Below are 16612 nucleotides of genomic sequence, written 5' to 3'. Positions count from 1 at the left end.
GTCATGAGAAGCAGGGTTTAAGTGGAGCGCTGAGGGAGTTTGTACGGGGTTTGCCATTGGGTCTTTCAGGTGCCGGTTTCCTAAAGTGGGCATGGTGTCATGTCTCAGTGCCATTGAAAAGAGGGTGTGGAGAAACATCTTTAAACATGTCCTCACCAGTGTGCATTATACTGTGTAATCATGTCGAAAGTGGGTGAAACCATGTAAATACCGTGACCTAAACCACCACTCGGCTCCTAGCCTGATGTTTTGTTACAGTGTACTGGTGTGGGTGTCCGTGTCCTATGTCTTTGGCCGACAGACCGCCTAACATCTGCTGTTGTTTGGCATGGTCCTCCTATCCCCTTCCTTCCTTCCATCCATCCTTCTATCCTTCCTTCAATCCCTTCCTTTTATCCTCCCTTCCTCCCTGCCTCTTTTCTTCTCCCCCAACTCCGCTTTACTCTTCTTGGTCCCCCCTTCTCTTTTCACTCTTCCTCTCCTCCTCCTCGTCTATCCTATCCTGCAGGTACGTGTCGGCCTTGACCACCCCGGCACGCCTCTCCCCGGTGGAGTTCCATTACTCCCTGCCCCCACAGGTGCCTACCTTCCAGATCACCTCCCCCAACGCCATCCACGCCATGACCCTCCCGCCGGCCGCCCGCGCCCCCTACCCCCCCCCGCCGGAGGACGACCAGCCCCTGCTGCGCCGCTACCAGGTGCCCCTGCACGACGCCCAGCGCCACGAGCCCTACCTGCAGCGGCGCACCCACCCCAACGACAGCCTGCCTTCCAGCCCTTACCGGCTCGCCCAGGACGAGGACTACGAGACCACGCAGGAGTACCTCTCCTCCCTGGAGCAACCAAAGAGAAGCAGGCCGGACAGGGCCGAGGGCGGCGGGGGCGGCGGGGGCGCCCGGCGCCCGAGGAGGTCCCGGTTGAACGGGCACGTGGCGCCGCGCGGCTACGAGGCGTCGCGGGACTACGGCTCCCGCAGCTGCCTGACGGACAGCGAGTCGGAGGAGGAGGAGGGGGAGACCACGCCCTTTCTCAGTATGCAGAACATGCACCCGGAGCCATCCACCATCTACAGGCCGACGGACAGTCGGACTTTTCACCCCGCCAGTCGGCACGGAGGGCGCGGGAACGCACAGAGCAGACAGACGCACTCGCGCTCCAAACCAGACAATGCCCACCATTAGAGAGAGAGAGAACGCGATGTTACCAACGCAAATCTATATACCATAGACCTGCACCTATAAGAAATATTTTTATTTTATATAACTGACAGATATTGTAAACAAATGAAATATTTATTTTCATTTTAGCAAAAGTTGTCTACTAGTTAACAGCAGAGACTTTTTTATAGGGAAAACTCTATTTATATGTACATTTTGATTTACAGCATAAAAAAGACGTGCCAATTTTTTCACAACTTAAAAAAAATAGAGTAATATTGTGGTGCCTTTTGCTGTATGCCGATGACCGAGGTTCAATGGAGGTTTTTTGTAGCCTTTCTTATATCAACGCCTCATTTTTTTATACACGTTTGCTCTTGAGTTTTTCCTTGTCTTTCGGCCCTTTTTTCTTTCCAGGTTTCGTTCTTCGGGGAGTCTAGCCCTGTTGGAACATCATTTCTCCTTCCACATCATGCAATACAAACCACTTCAACATAAGGTGTATGTTTACATGAATATGATTCGCCTATAGAACTTATCATTTGACCTTTTCGCCGGTAGGAAAAAGCGGAGTAATGCAGCAACGCAGATCCTTTTTTCGCCTCTCTGAGTGTGTGTGTGTGTGCGGGGGGGGAGATGGAGTGAGACGGCCGATGCGCGGCTCTATTGGGCGCCCAAAGCGAGGCGTGTCAGTAGAGGGCTGCCGCTGAAGCGAGACTGAGACGAGGGTTCGAGCTGTCACCGGGTTGGTCGTTCCGCACGGCGCTGCTCGATGTACTGACACCTGCCTGCCCCCCCCCCCCCCCCCCCCCCCCCCCATAGTGTCCCAACAGGGTGTATGTCAGCCTCACTGGCGATAGCTCGCCTCCAATCTCCTGGCCTATCTGTGATTCTAGTGAGAAATGCCATTGGCCAGTGAAAGAGTTGGTGCAGGGCTATCCCAGCCATCCTCGATAGTGCCGCTACAAAGACACTGAACTGGAAGAAGAAGAAAAAGAGAAAGAGAGGGGGAAGGAAACCGAACGCGCCCCTCTCTCCTTTCGTCGGCTCTCTTCCTCCTTCCGCCCGCCCATCCATCCGTCTCTCCATCCTCCTCTCCCCGTCCTCCTCGGCCCCCTCTGTCGTCGTCGTCCAACCCCCCCCCCCCCCCCCCCCCCCCCCGCGTCCATTCTGTTCCTGTGGCCGTAGAAACGGGTCACACGATGTCTCAGGATATCCACCTGTCCTCCGCCCCCTTTCCGTTCCCCTCTCCCGCTTGCCCTTTTATGCCCCTCCCCCTTCGCCATCCTCCCCCCCCCGGCCCGCTGTGTCATCCATCCTACCTAAGACTGACTTTGCTCGGAATACTCAGGAGGCGTAACCTTCCTGTTAGCCCCGCCCCTGAGCACTCCCATTGGCCGGAGAGAGAGAGAAGAGGAAGAGGCGTCATGGCTGCAGCTCAGTCAAGAACCAACAACAGAGAAATAGCTGTGAAACTCTGGAGGGTCACAAAATGCCAAAATATGCAACTTTCTATTTTTGTTCTGTTTGATGACAGGATCATTTTGTAAGAGGTGACTGTAGTGTGTTGTTTGACAATTATGTAATGCCTTTAGTGTAGAAGAAGTAACATGATATCGATACATATTTATATCCATTTATTATTTCCATGCAGATATGCAGCCATCGCACTGTTTCTTTTAACTTGTTCGTCATATCCATTGGTTGATTGTTTCCACTCAATGAAATGTTATTTTGGCACTCAGTCTAGACCAAACCAATATAACATGCAAGTCTCCAGTAACTTAAAACAACTTCCAAGTGGTCTCTCATTGGCTGAGCACTGCTAAGTCTTGGTGAAAAGGATGGTATTTTGTTGCTCGTTGTAACGTGTCAGGTTCTCAAATGGAGAACTCTACAAAAATTGTTTGTCGACTGTCCACTGGTGGTGAAGGGGGGGGGGGAAAGATTTCAAAACATGGAGGATGTTGAATTCCGTGACAGGAGCCAGTTGAGAATCTTGCTTGATCGTGCACTTCAGTCAAATCAAAAGAGAGAGAAAAAAAATATATATATGATTGATGTACCGAGACAAATCTTCAGAGGATATCAACCAATAACGTATGGAAAGAAATGTATGTGTGGAAAGAAGCCCCAACTGCTGTATTGTGAAGGAAGCCACCATTGGATCGACACACAGACAAGGGTTGTCTTTCACGTCTTACACGATTTCCCCCTCCGTTTCAGTTTCACCCCTCCGGGTCTTATTTTGTACGTTTGACAAACCACAAAAGAAGACAATGCTTCTCTAGTTAGTTTAAATGTGATATCTCCTCTCCCCCGCGTTGCCCCTCTCTTCCACTCAATAGAAGTGCTGTCCTACCAGTCTCTCCCGATTTGGTTTCTGTCCACCTCCCCCCCCCCCCCTCCTCAGCCCCCCCCCTCCAATCCCTGAACCCCCACCACCCTCGCTTGAAATGTTTGAACACATCTCCTCTGCATGTCCTTGTGGTCCAGGTTAGATGGGTGCATGGTTAAAAAAAATGACAAAAAAAGCAGCCGACTTATCTTTTCCAGTCAGTGAAAGTGTATTCATTTAACATTCAGCAATAAAAAAAGAACCGTCCCCCCCCCCCCACCCCCCCCACCCCATGTCCATTCTTGGAATATGCTAGAAAAAAAAAGAGAAAAACATGCGAGATTGTCATAGATTGTAAAATACGATGAAAAAAATGAAAACCACCTATTCATATGAGAAAATAAACCTTTATTCATATCATTTTAACACAAAGTGGTCGTTCCTATGCAGCTATGCTTCTTGTGTGTCTAGACTGCCTGCTTAACCATAACTGCATCTCCTGTTTCCAGGGTCCTAAGTGTCATTGGCACATATCTCTCAGACACGCTAACATTCCCTGTAAAAAGACATAGGTAGAAATGTACACTTTAAGACGGGACGAATGAGCTGTCTGTGGAAAGACTTGAATAGTATTCGTTCTGTAGAAACCGCCAGTTTTCAAGGACACTAGTGTGTGTTTAGGTCAGGCTGTCATATATGTGTTTATGTGGTCATATTTTTTTTTTTTTTCCCTCTATGGTTAAAGGTACACATAGGAAACATGAACCCTTTCACACCTCCATTCCCCAAAGGCTGATATATCACTGGGTCAATGTCAAGACAGCAACTCTTCTGACTTTACTCGCCAGACCCTTCCAGAACATTCATCTGGCATTCATCAGAGCTCGAACACATGTCTTTCCCTGTGATGACCCTGATCAACTATCAGTTTTTATGTGCGCTCTGTTCCTCCACTCAATCCTGACATGCTAAAACATGAAACATGTGCTTTGTATTATCCCGACGAGTCTTGCTCTGTCAATCGATGTGTAGGCCAGCCAGCGGGTGTGCTTGTGGAAGAGGTGGAACGACCAAAAGTAACCATCTCAGACATAACATGGCAGTGCCATGCTACATAGGGCAAGCGTTTGACGATCTTGGAACAGCACGCTGGTCAAATAGGTATTCAGTCTCATTTCAAGGAGGCTAGATCAAAAGAGAAGCTACTTCCAGACCAAGCTTTGGAGACAACCTGCCAAAAGTCCACAGAAATACTTGGAGAGACACAGCCTGCATGATGTGTTCACAGTACTGTACATACATACATGTTGATCAACATCTACTGTGTTCAGGGCCTGGAGCAATGGCCTTAGTTGCCAACCAAAACATTCAGCTTGCCTTTGTATGTAGTGAAACCACACACAAACACAGACACACATTTCCGATCATTTCGAGGCCATACCTTTTCATTGGATTTTCGTTTTCATTCATGCCAGTACAACATGTCCTGCATTTACAGTAAGGTCATACCATGGCATCAATCGAGGTTTCGATAACTATGTCTACTACATTCCTGTTCCCCTATTTGGCACAGTGAAACAGGGCGCAAAAGATGAGGAAAACGAATGGTTGGAAACTTGACATTGTAACTTACACAAGTGAGAAGACAGATTTCTTTCAAGGGGGTATTATGTGAGATATTTCACCATGAGTATATCAACTGTTCAGATCAATTTGGCAATTGAGAACTTGCTGTTCCACTACATCTGTTTTTAACTCATTGGCAAGGTCAAAATCCTTAAAAGCAATCCCTTAAAAGCTGTTTTGGCAAAACATTACAGTAAGTGCAAAGACAAGAAACTGGCGCTTTTGTTTAATGTTGCGCATCTAAGTCGTCACGTTAGACAAGACTTGGCCTGCATCGAAGAAATCTAGGATTCTACGAATTCTGTCTGAGTCTGTTTCTTCCATCGCGGTGTTGTCGATTGTAACAATCTCAAAAATGATTTACATGTCAAACACTTGAGGAGTGAAGATTCTCTGGGAGTGAGACTAGATGTCAGTTTATTGGCTAGAAGACTGTCTCCATCAGAGCTTTACCGGATTACGATTTTTTTTTCTTTATAATTATTTCAGTTTATTTAAAAGATGACTAATGGATTTTGGTTGTTAATGTGTTCATAGTTAATGGCTGTTGTCTGGTTATTGTCTTTGAGATCCCATTAGCACTATAAATCTTAATTCCAGTTTTGCTGTTATGAATCTCCAAAAGTAGGACACACACTCGTGAACAGCTAAATATACTCTATGCAATTTACCAATGTTTTCAGAGCTGTGAAATTGCATTGAAAATGGCTCTGGCTCTTGGTTTTTAAGACTTATGATGCGAAGAACGCAACATTTGAGTTGTGTGGGCTCAACAAGGCTTATTTGAGGCGTAAACTGCAAAGAGATTGTTCGAAGCTTTCATTTGGATCCTTACAGTCTATTATCAACCCACTACAGAGAGAACATGACATCATGGTCGCATCACATGTCTCATTGACCCACACATTCCCTGCCTCTCTTTCTCTCTCTCTTTCTCACTCTGCTTTAACAGCTTTTCACACACACACACACACACACAAACACGCACAGCTGCCTTCCATTATTGTTCCGTGGTTGTAAACCACAAAGGGTCACTGTCCTCCTGGGATTCGTCGTTGTGTCGTGCCATTCCGAGCACACGGCGTATCAAAGCATCGCCTTGAGACGGCTCTTCACGGCGCTATTAGACACAGGTGTGGCCTCCTCAACCCAGCCTGTCCCGCGCTGTACACGCGGCACCACTGAACCCGCCCACAGCACGCCACGAACCGGCCTGGTCGGAGCTGGCCTTTCATCAGGGCCCAGCAGAGCCGCAGTAACAACCGGTTGTCGAAGGAGAGGATTGGAAAGGTTTGGAAAGGAACCGAGGACGGGATGGGATCACGTGACGTGGGAAAGGTGTTCCACGCCGTCCAATCCACCAGGGGGCGATAGGCTATCCCAGCCGCTGCAGTACGTGGAGTTTTTGAAGTGCAGCTTTGATTCCTTCTTCATCAGGGCTTTGCAAAAAAGTTAATGACTTGTAGGCAAACCGTTTATAACCCATCCTTCACTGAGATGTCAAAAGGGTAAGGATCCTTTACAGTGGGCGCCTGTGAAAATAGCCTGTTCTGACAGTCACCTGAGCAACGCACCCAATCTCATGAGGACCTATGATGACATCTTCTGAGACTACGAGTGTAATGACTTGTCTCATAAAAGTCTGTAGATGATACACATATATGTGTCCGGTATGACTATATCACATGACGGTTAACAGCTCTTGAACAATGCCCCTATGACATCGTTCTGGAGGTCAACACTGAGGTAATGACGGTACCGTGGTGCCTCCATCCCAACAAAAACGTTCAGGTGTGGAGATTTACAGACTCAAGGTGGGGGATTGTGGGGCGGTCTACGCTGGTGTGGGTGTGCGTAGGTGTGCGTATATAAAACCAAAATAGACGTCTATCCCGATTCCCGGCACTGTTGCTGCTTTGCTGCTGTTGGATCCGGAACTAAGATACACCATGTCTGTGTCCATCCTGTTGGCCATTTGTCTGGGTCTGGCTGTGGACAGCTTGGCCCAACCGCATCCATGCAGTAAGTGCAACCATATAGAGATTTTGCTACTTGCTACTAACATTGCTTGGGCATTCAACGCATTGCTTTCATTTGAATGTTTTTGCATTTTTTATACAACTTTCTCCCATTTGGAAAATATTGCCTCTGAGAGTCATTAATCAAAATGTAATCTTCATTTAAGAGTCGCCACCTTTCATGCAGGGTCATTCAGTCGTGGTAAGTTCTTTGTTTTAATCTGGCCCCTGAATTGACATAGAGAAACCATAAACAACCAATATTGATGTGACAGATATGAATGGAACCATGGCAGAATGTTTAATTTTTTGGACACAACAGATCTACCCCAGTGGAGATTATTATTCCCTGGAAGAGTTCTTCTACGACGGGGCAGGGCAGAGAGTGAAGCGCAGAGCAATGGAGACTGTGAACAACAACACCATTTACAGAGAGGAACTTATGCTCTATCAAGAGGTACAGATGCTTAACTTTACACGAGAAGTCAACCTGCACTCAACTATGTTCGGTTGACATGCATGTGAATGCTGACTTGTTGTCCTACTACTTTTTGAACTGCTCCCTATAGGGTGTGTATTATGAGATCTATCACCACAACAAGACCTGCACAAAAGCTCCCTTTAAGGTTAAATGGTTCCCTATTGAAGTGCCAGGAGATGCCAGCTTCCAGAAGCAGTTTGTCATGGGAAGTTTGTCTGATGTCAGAGAGGGACTCCTAATAAACAGCTGGACAGGACAGCTACCACAGTTTAAAGGTAAGACGGTGGAGAAAATCAGATGATTGGATTGTCTTTGATCAAACTTCCATTGGTTTACTGATCTTCCAGATATGATCAAAAGCAGTCAGAAGAAGTCGTTTGTGGAGTGTAAGTTGGTGATAACATCTCTGTTCTTTCTCCAGCCAAATATCTCATGACCTTCACTGAATTCGGTTGCCTCCCTCTCTCCATTAACCTCAATATTGAGAATGTGGGCTATATTGTCCAAGAGTGAGTTGTTCAATCTTCACGTCCATTGTTTAAAACACAATGCAATACCATCACACATGTAATTCAAATACATGGCTTTTGACTAAGTTGACACCCTTATTTTGAGTGTTTCAAGGTCTTCACATGCTTTATTGAAACCGTATTCATGAAATGCCTTTTATAAAGGCCTCATTAAAATCACACCCCCAGGTATGAACACAATTCGCCTCAGTAACACCCGTAAATAATTATTCTCTTCTTTTCTCCAGTTTTTATGACATCGTTGTCGGCATTGAGGATCCCGGCGTGTTCTTCCCGCCTCCGTTCTGTGACAAAGCCTCCGACAGGGGTGAAACTGTGACCGACTTCATCGACACTCTCGTCAACACATGAAGTTACAATCTGGGAGATGCGGCTGACAATTTTGTCCCTCCACTGAATGCATTGTGAAACGTGTGGTTGAGCACATGCTGACTAAACAGGACATCATTGGCTGTCTTTCTGTTCCGTTTGTCTGAAAATCGAGCGAGTGAAATAAAGAATTCTCCCGTGTGACTCGTTTCATCTCATTTTCCGAAGGGCGTGAAAATGCAACGTTCTTAGCCGAAGCGACGCGGGAACGGGGCATGTAGAAAGCCCAGCAACGGTCATGAGTGCATTGTTCTGCAGTATGGTCAGTCAAAGGAACAGTCTGCCTTTAGTCACATTGCAAAGTCACCACATTCCAGCCATCAGGCGCAATGAACAACATGATCATACTACACTGCAATTATTACATCTCAATCACTCAACTAGTCTTCCAGAAATGTCTCAATTAAAGTAGTGCCTATACAGTTCAACGCTTGGTACAGAACAGCAAAGGCAATGACACATCAAGCACAACATCAACCTATCATGGGTGCAATTCCTCGACCAGACACCGTAAATATAAAGAGATGATACACACGTTATGAACGACTGTTATCAGGCTTCTGCTGAGCTAGATAATGACCCACCCATCCATGGGTCAGTATTCAAGTTACAACAGTGCTTCTCCTTCCTGAGGTAGCTGAAGTGATTGTGGCATGAGCAGACACACGGACGGCAACATCTACCACAGCATCATGGAGATTGTTCTGACTGCAGGAATCCCAGAGTGGTATGGCAGCGCCACCGCTTGGGACAAGAAGGTTATCCAGAGTAGAGCCACCAACCAGAAGAGCCCTCTCCATCACTAGATGGGTCATATGGCTGAGCGGTTAGGGAATGGGGCTATTAATCAGAAAGTTGCCGGTTCGATTCCCGTCTGTGCCGAATGAGGTTGTGTCCTTGGGCAAGGCACTTCACCCTACTTGCCTCAGGGGGAATGTCCCTGTAATTACTGTAAGTCGCTCTGGATAAGAGCGTCTGCTAAATGACTAAATGTAGACACTACCCACATTCATCCGTTCCTCCGCCTTCCATTGAATCTTCAGATGCGAAGACAGTCTAACAGGTTCCATGACAGGTCTTTCTCCCAGACAGTGCATGCTCAAATCAAATCTATCAGTCACATACATACCCATACACAGTTGTGAAATTCTTGGTCCGCCTTGTTTCCCCCAAATCTTACCATAACAATATCGACAGCTCTTTGACTCCCGTCTGGACTATCGAACCTGCCGACTCTGGCCACCCCACCTTTCAGCTGCCTCACTTTAGCCACCTCCAAACTCCATACCACACCAACTGCCAGTCCGTCCTATACGACATCGCTTTATTAATGTTAATACACCAGTGCGCACATTGCATAAAGGCTTTTGAGAAATGTAGGGTTTTTTATGTTTTGTAGTTTGTTTATAAGAAATGCACTTCGTCTAAAATGCACTTTTAATTAGATAAGAAATTAAGATTTAAACCAAGATATAGGACTTAGGATAGACTGGTAGGAAACGGTCAAGGCAAGCCAGACCAAGATATTACAATTTCCATTTCCTTCGTATCCTGTCAAATGGTGAATAAACTTCAACTTCAATGGTGATTAGCAGACTTACATTACATTTAGTCATTTAGCAGACGCTCTTATCCAGAGCGACTTACAGTAAGTACAGGGACATTCCCCCGAGGCCTTGCCCAAGGACACAACGTAAGTTGCACAGCCTGAATCGAACCAGCAACCTTCTTATTAGTAGCCCGATTCCCTAACCACTCAGCCATCTGACTTCTTTGGGTTGCATCATAACTGAGCCTCCTCAACCTTTAGTTAACTTAAGACATGGATATCCTTGGAACTGTCAGCATTGTCAGGAAGAAAAAAGACAAGATCCATTATAAAGTTTAAATTATCAGGTTTTATTACATATGTAACATCATCCTCAGTGAGGGATGTCAATTATGAGGAGCCATTTTTGTGCCGCCTAATGGTTTTGACAGCTGGTTAGTTGGAGTAAGAACAGTAAACCGATGCAGAGGTAGTAGGACAGTTTAAGGGTTTGTTCCGCAATATTTAGGTAAACTTGATAGTTGAGGTGATGGTCCCAGGTTTGTCTTGTAGATATTGAATGTATTGGTAACGACAATGCTGGATGTTCCGGTCAGCACACAGTCCAGATCATTCTTTGCTCTTGTAGCTCTCCAAGTTAGCCAGGATCCAGCCGGCAGGTCCCAGAATGGCTAGAGCAAACATGCCCAAGCCAATGCCTGTCTCCTATGAATGGAAAGAGACATCGGGACAGGGGATTATTATTGAATAGAGCGTTGAAAATAATTTTGTCCACCAAAGAACCTAATTTCCATATGGGAAACCTCTTGGAAGTAACTCGATTTACTTCATTGAAATTAGCATTATGCAAGACAACCCATGTACCAATGTCAGGACATGACCTACAAGCGTGATGCTAATAAAGGATATTTCCACAGGATAGAATGAATATCACAGTGACGCAGCAAATCATTATCCATGTCCACAACAACACATACATAATTGTTATAATAGAGGGTGTCAGAATATTTCCAGCTAACTACTTAGCTAGGCTGGCACCTACAACAAGATAGCTATCTAGTAGCTACAACATGGCGCATTACCAAGCAAGTAGCTCTATGCTAAACTGAGCAAAGGCATTAAGCTAAGCAAGTTTAATAAAACCCCAAACGAACATATACTCACAACAGGACCAAGAGGGTCTTTGGCCGGTCTGGTGAAAACGTTGGCCCGCTGGACGACAGCCGTATACCGCAGTGCCGGAGCAACGCGGGTAGCGATAGTTCTGAATACTCCGGACGACATTTCTGTTTCAAGCAATGTTGCTGGTTGAAGGTGGTTAGGAGGAAGTCACTGTCATCTGACAGTTCAAGGGAAATGACGTGTCTGGATTTGTGAGTGTATTATGGGAACTGCAGTTTAAAAGCAGAGGGAAGTGGCAATCTGATAGTGGAGTGTATTTATATATTAGCCTTTTTTTCGTTATACACGGTATTGTATTCCCTTAAACCTATAATGTGTCATGTGTGAGAGAGAGAGCTAGAGAGAGAGAGCTAGAGAGAGAGAGAGAGAGAGAGAGAGAGAGAAATACATTGCCCCACTGGCCAAAGAAGAATTGCAATGCCCAGTATTCGCCTACCTTGTGTGTAAAAATATTTGTGCAACAATGGTTGTATACTATTCTGTAAGAAAGGCATAATGAGTGTAATTTTCTGTGATAATTTATAAGGCAAACAAAACTTTTCAATCGTTTAATCTTGTTCAATCTCTTCCCCTCAGCGTCTTTTTTTCATATGTTTAATTACAAATGGATTGTTCAGAACCATCCAAATCATGGCAGAACAGCCTGCTCCATCCACTATATAACCTGTGGTAATGGTAATGATATGCCACAACTGGACAGAAAGATGTGGTTGATTTTAAAACAAGTTAACAATTTGTAAGCATTTGACCCCCATTAATCATGGTATTGTAGTAAGAATTTAATATCATATAAGCTGTTTAAAGTATGAGCAAATCTAATTTGGTCAAAAGTATAAAACAAATACATGTAGAAACAACTGGTGATACCATAGCATAGAGCTGAATTGTTGAAACTAAAGCCAGTATTTAGTCAATAGTTTGGCCAGACTCTACATTAATAATAAGCAGTCTATCTGTATTCTGAGTGTGCATGATGGCTATTAATCACAACATTAACAATTGAGGGTAACTTTAATACCTGGATTGACTTGGAGTTGGAGAACGATTTTATGGAAGATAAAGAAAATAGGATAGTATTAAATTCACCATTCATGCTCTCATTCATTCACTAGTCCATGTCCTACAACAATCTAGTTACGACATGAGACAAGACATATACAAAAAAAGTATTGGACCAATTTAGAGTTAATATAAATAATTCCCAGGTACAATGTGTAATTGCAGGGTCCAGATATGAAACCAAATCCCATAGGAACAGTCATACCATGTTGATATATTATGAATAGGATGGATACAACATAGCGATTGCAATATCTTCAGTTAAAAAGTATTCTATCTATTTACATTTGACAACAAAGAGCAGTAACACAGTGCTAGTGCTCATGCACTCTCCTTTAGCAATGTCGTGATAGGATCCTGCAAGACTAGCTCCTCCTTCCTAGGTGAGGACGTTGGGCTTTTTCTTTTTCCATTCCCCCTGAGAAAAAACAACAAAAACAAATGGTAGTTTCCAGCGATTTAATTGGGTCACATTTGATTATTTGCTGCCCCCTATAGGACATAATAGATAGTTATTGTATAGTTGCTGGTCCTCACCTCTCCTCCACGTCCTGAATTGTGTCAGGTAACGGTGAGCCAAGGGTCTCTGGGAGGAAGTAGGCAAACACCCCAGATAAGATTGGAGCTCCCCCGTAGATGAAAGCTGGCAACCAGGGCACTGCATCCGCAGAGAGAAGAACCATGGGGGCCACCATGGCACCAAGACGGGCCATCATCGCTACCCAACCCATACCGTTTTGCCTGGAGCAAAGAAGACCCAAAGAAAACAATGAAACCGTTTCGCCTGGTATTTACACATCTTCCTTTGGTCCTTGTCAGCTCTTTTCTACGTTTACGTGAACGACATCCAGTCATCGTTGAGTTCGACATCATTCTGTCCTGTCTGGGTATCAAACCTAGCTCGCGAGTGCATGTGCCTGGTCAACAGGATTTCGTGGGGATGCAGAGAATAAATTGATGACCAAGGCCATGAGGAAGACCTGATGACAGTGGGGTACAGCTCTCCGCTGTAGAGGTAGCAGCAGTTGAACGAAGCAGCCAGGCACCCTTTCCCCACCACAGCCAGCGTGGTGCGCAACATCTGCTTCTCTGCATAGCCATGGGACAGGAAATGACATCACCGTCGGTGGTTAGGAGGATGCTACAATGACAGCACAGCCACGTTGGACTCGTGCAGGCAACGTTCCTACTTACCAAATGGGACTGAGAGGTTGATGAGGATGGTCACGCCAGATAGTATGAGGGCGGCGCACTGAGAAGGCCGCCGGCCCAGCACGCTCATGGACACTGTGATGACCACTTTGGCAGGGATGTCCACGGCTCCGAAAATCACCTGAATCAAGTAGATGTCCACACCAAACTTTTGCAGGTCCATGGACAGTCCGTAGTACGCAAAGCTTGTGGAAAACCTGAAGGAACATCCCACATTTTTTTGAGGCGTTGGATCCGACTGGGTCAGGTGGTCAGACTGGCCCGTACGGTATTGAATTGCAGCGAACGGAATTAGATTAGATAAGGCCGCATTCGATTCTGTTTTCTGTTTGTACCGACCAGACAGCACTGAGGCAGACGGTGATGGTCCTCATGGAGGGAGTGCGGAATAGGTCCAGGGCAGAGTGGGTAACCTGGGAACAGGACATTTCCTTCTTCATGGACTCCTGCAGCATCTAGACACACACACACAAAGACACAAAGGCCGTTCTTGCAATATACCTCTAAACCTGCAGCCCAAGGGCTTAGGCTTGGTACGTGATGTAGATACACACAAACTGTACACACACATACTCAGATTCCCTTACGTCCAGGTTGATTTTCTCCCCTTCCTCGTGACGTCCGTTGAAACGAGCCACAGCCCTGAGGTTTTTGACCGCTTGCTCAGACTTTTTATTCAAGACCAGCCACCTCGCCGATTCCAGGAACCACCTGACCAGGACAGATGCGTCAACTCCTTGCAAAGAACGATCTCACAATATTTTTACGTTTGATATTTGGAAGTCGAGACGTTTTCTGCTCGGTTTCAAACTTCACAGGCATGACAAGCTTTGGGCCTCACCATGAGTATAGAAAGGAGACGTAAAAAGGCAGAGAGACCGCCAAGGTTAGCCACCTCCAGTCTCGAATAAAGTAGGCCACAACCGCCAGGATCAACTGGCCCATAGTGTAGCAGTAACCCGTCCCTGTGCCCACCACTGTCCGCACGTGCGTGGGAATCCACTCCACGACTAAGGGGGAGAAGCAAACAGAACCATGGGACGGGTCTCCCACCGGCCCGACAGTGGGAGACCACACAGAAAACAAGTGTGTACCCGGGAATGCGGAAGCCATGGTGTGGCTCTCCCTCCGACTTACTCAAGGAGAAGGAGTTGAGCACCAGGCCACACAGGCCCATGCCACAGAAAAAGCGAAAGACACAGAACACGGAGAAGGAGTTGGAGAAGGCAGCGCACGTCCCCCCGACTGCGATCATCAGGTTGGAGATAAGCAGCAGGATGCGGCGTCCATATCTGAAGGGGGGGGGACATTGGAAACGATTTAAGGTTTAAGGTTTGATTTGAAACGGACAGGAGATTCCAATTTGGCCACACTTGTAGGTCTTTGTCTAGCCATCAACACAAGTTGCAGAGGTTACTTGTCAGACAGGCTCCCGAAGATCAACGCTCCCACGAGCACCCCTCCCATGTAAATGGTTTGTCCCATCTGCTTCAAAGAGCGCAGGTCACAGACCAAGTCCCACTGTCGAAACAAAGACGGCGTCGGTTCATAAACGACTCGAGCGTGCACAACACTCCCCCTCAGTTCGAGACCCGACACCGCTATACGTAAGCAGGGGGGGGGGACGTCTCAACATACCTCTGATATGATCGTGGAGGTCATCTCCGTCATGTTGTAGGCCCAGCCGTCTGTGCACCCCTGCAGCTCCGGGCCGGTCCCTTCCGATCCACCCTCCGACCCCGCGGTCTCGTTCGGTACCAGCAAAGACCACTGGGGGGCAGCGTAGCGCTGGCATCTCTGGGGTTGTCCCTGCTGGTCCAGGGGCACGGTGACCAGGAGAACCTCCCCCTGGCTGAGGCGGGACAGGGCGCTCTGGTTGGCGTGGGCGCTGCAGGTGTGGGGGGGCACGGAGGCCACGAAGTTCTGGAGCAGGTTGTGGCTGGCCATCATGAGGATGGGCATGCAGAGGAGGGTGACGTGGGCCACTTGGAAGCGGCCCGTGCTGCCGACCTGCTCCAGCAGGTCTCCGAAGGCCATGGCTGTCGGCCGCAGGAGCTCAGCTCAGGGCTCTGCGGGCCCGGAGGAGCGGTCTGGAGGCTGGGAGATTCTCTCCACCACCCAAACTGGGTCCTCGCTGCTCTTCAACCCTCTCTGCAACAGGAGCAGCTAGCAGAGCACAGAGTAGCACGGGGCTATTTAAAAAAAAGTGTACGCATGTATGAAAATGTACATTTTGCCAAACACTTGTGGTAGAACGATTAAACGAAATGTAGTCCTTGTAACTGAATGCTAACAGGAAGTAACAGAATATGATTACATCGTAGACACCAAAAATATGCATGTTAATATTGTAATCCGAAGGTTGCCAGTTCGATTCCCGGTCATGCCAACTGACGTTGTGTCCTTGGGCAAGGCACGTTGTGTCCTTGGGCAAGGCACTTCACCCTACTTGCCTCGGGGGAATGTCCCTGTACTTACTGTAAGTCGCTCTGGATAAGAGCGTCTGCTAAATGACTAAATGTAAATGTAAATGTAAAACGGCCTCTACAAATAGTCTGTAAAGTATGATTTAAACTTACCTGTTAAAATGGTCTATGTGCATTTGGAAGAAAATATGCCTTGTTAAAAAAGATCTTCACACCAGATGAATCAGAAAATATACTTTCGAGCACAATCATGCACGAAAAGAAATTAAATCAAAATCAGAAAGTAAAATCCAAATGGTGCGACACGATTTGCTTGCAATGCTGTAGTAGGTAATCTGCTCTGAAATTCCAAAGGCTTTTCTAAATGTAACTGTGGATTATAACAACCATGATTAAACCGCTTGAGGTCTGAAGTATTTGTTTCTGACCACTGATGGCGAATGAGAGTCCATGCTGTTGAGTCCTAGGGTAACACCAACTTTGTTATGTGCGTGGACACACACACACTCGTTCTGTCTCTCACATACCCCCCCCACACACACACACACACACAAACACCCTGTAACATCTTTTAACAGTCCCTTAGCCTTCATGGATTACCATTCAACTGTAAGGGATTCAAGAAGTGCGTGTGTGTGTGTGGTTTGTCTGTGTGTGCATAGATG

At 46.6% G+C, this 16612-nt stretch overlaps 4 protein-coding genes across 4 annotated transcripts in view; 2 read left to right on the top strand and 2 right to left on the bottom strand.

Moving 5' to 3' along the window:
* nrg2a (neuregulin 2a) overlaps positions 1-3956 on the top strand; it is a 30759-nt gene extending 26803 nt beyond the window's left edge. The window contains exon 10 of the mRNA XM_067228642.1: positions 509-3956. Within this exon, the coding sequence (XP_067084743.1) occupies positions 509-1181 (673 nt within the window). The 3' untranslated portion in view covers positions 1182-3956. The remainder of the gene's footprint in view (positions 1-508) is intronic.
* Positions 3957-7070: 3114 nt separating this feature from the next.
* epdl2 (ependymin-like 2) lies at positions 7071-8651 on the top strand. Its single transcript, XM_067229161.1, has 6 exons — positions 7071-7143; positions 7307-7341; positions 7462-7596; positions 7709-7895; positions 8042-8129; positions 8378-8651. The coding sequence occupies exons 1-6, from the start codon at positions 7071-7073 to the stop codon at positions 8499-8501; spliced, it is 642 nt and encodes a 213-aa protein (XP_067085262.1). The 3' UTR covers positions 8502-8651.
* Positions 8652-10394: 1743 nt separating this feature from the next.
* cox8a (cytochrome c oxidase subunit 8A) lies at positions 10395-11385 on the bottom strand. The gene is made up of 2 exons (XM_067229162.1): positions 11233-11385; positions 10395-10773 (listed from the first exon to the last, which is right to left on the bottom strand). Exons 1-2 carry the CDS (start codon positions 11350-11352, stop codon positions 10678-10680), a joined length of 216 nt encoding a protein of 71 aa, XP_067085263.1. The 5' UTR covers positions 11353-11385; the 3' UTR covers positions 10395-10677.
* Positions 11386-11799: 414 nt separating this feature from the next.
* Positions 11800-15932, bottom strand: slc22a6l (solute carrier family 22 member 6, like). The gene is made up of 10 exons (XM_067229160.1): positions 15160-15932; positions 14939-15042; positions 14659-14813; positions 14363-14531; positions 14109-14232; positions 13861-13976; positions 13504-13718; positions 13290-13398; positions 12847-13050; positions 11800-12727 (listed from the first exon to the last, which is right to left on the bottom strand). Exons 1-10 carry the CDS (start codon positions 15556-15558, stop codon positions 12631-12633), a joined length of 1692 nt encoding a protein of 563 aa, XP_067085261.1. The 5' UTR covers positions 15559-15932; the 3' UTR covers positions 11800-12630.
* Positions 15933-16612: the final 680 nt, after the last annotated feature.

Source organism: Osmerus mordax, chromosome 25 (assembly GCF_038355195.1).
Source record: "Osmerus mordax isolate fOsmMor3 chromosome 25, fOsmMor3.pri, whole genome shotgun sequence".
In the NCBI taxonomy this organism is placed as follows: Eukaryota; Metazoa; Chordata; class Actinopteri; order Osmeriformes; family Osmeridae; genus Osmerus; species Osmerus mordax.
This window is presented reverse-complemented; position numbering and strand designations above follow the sequence as displayed.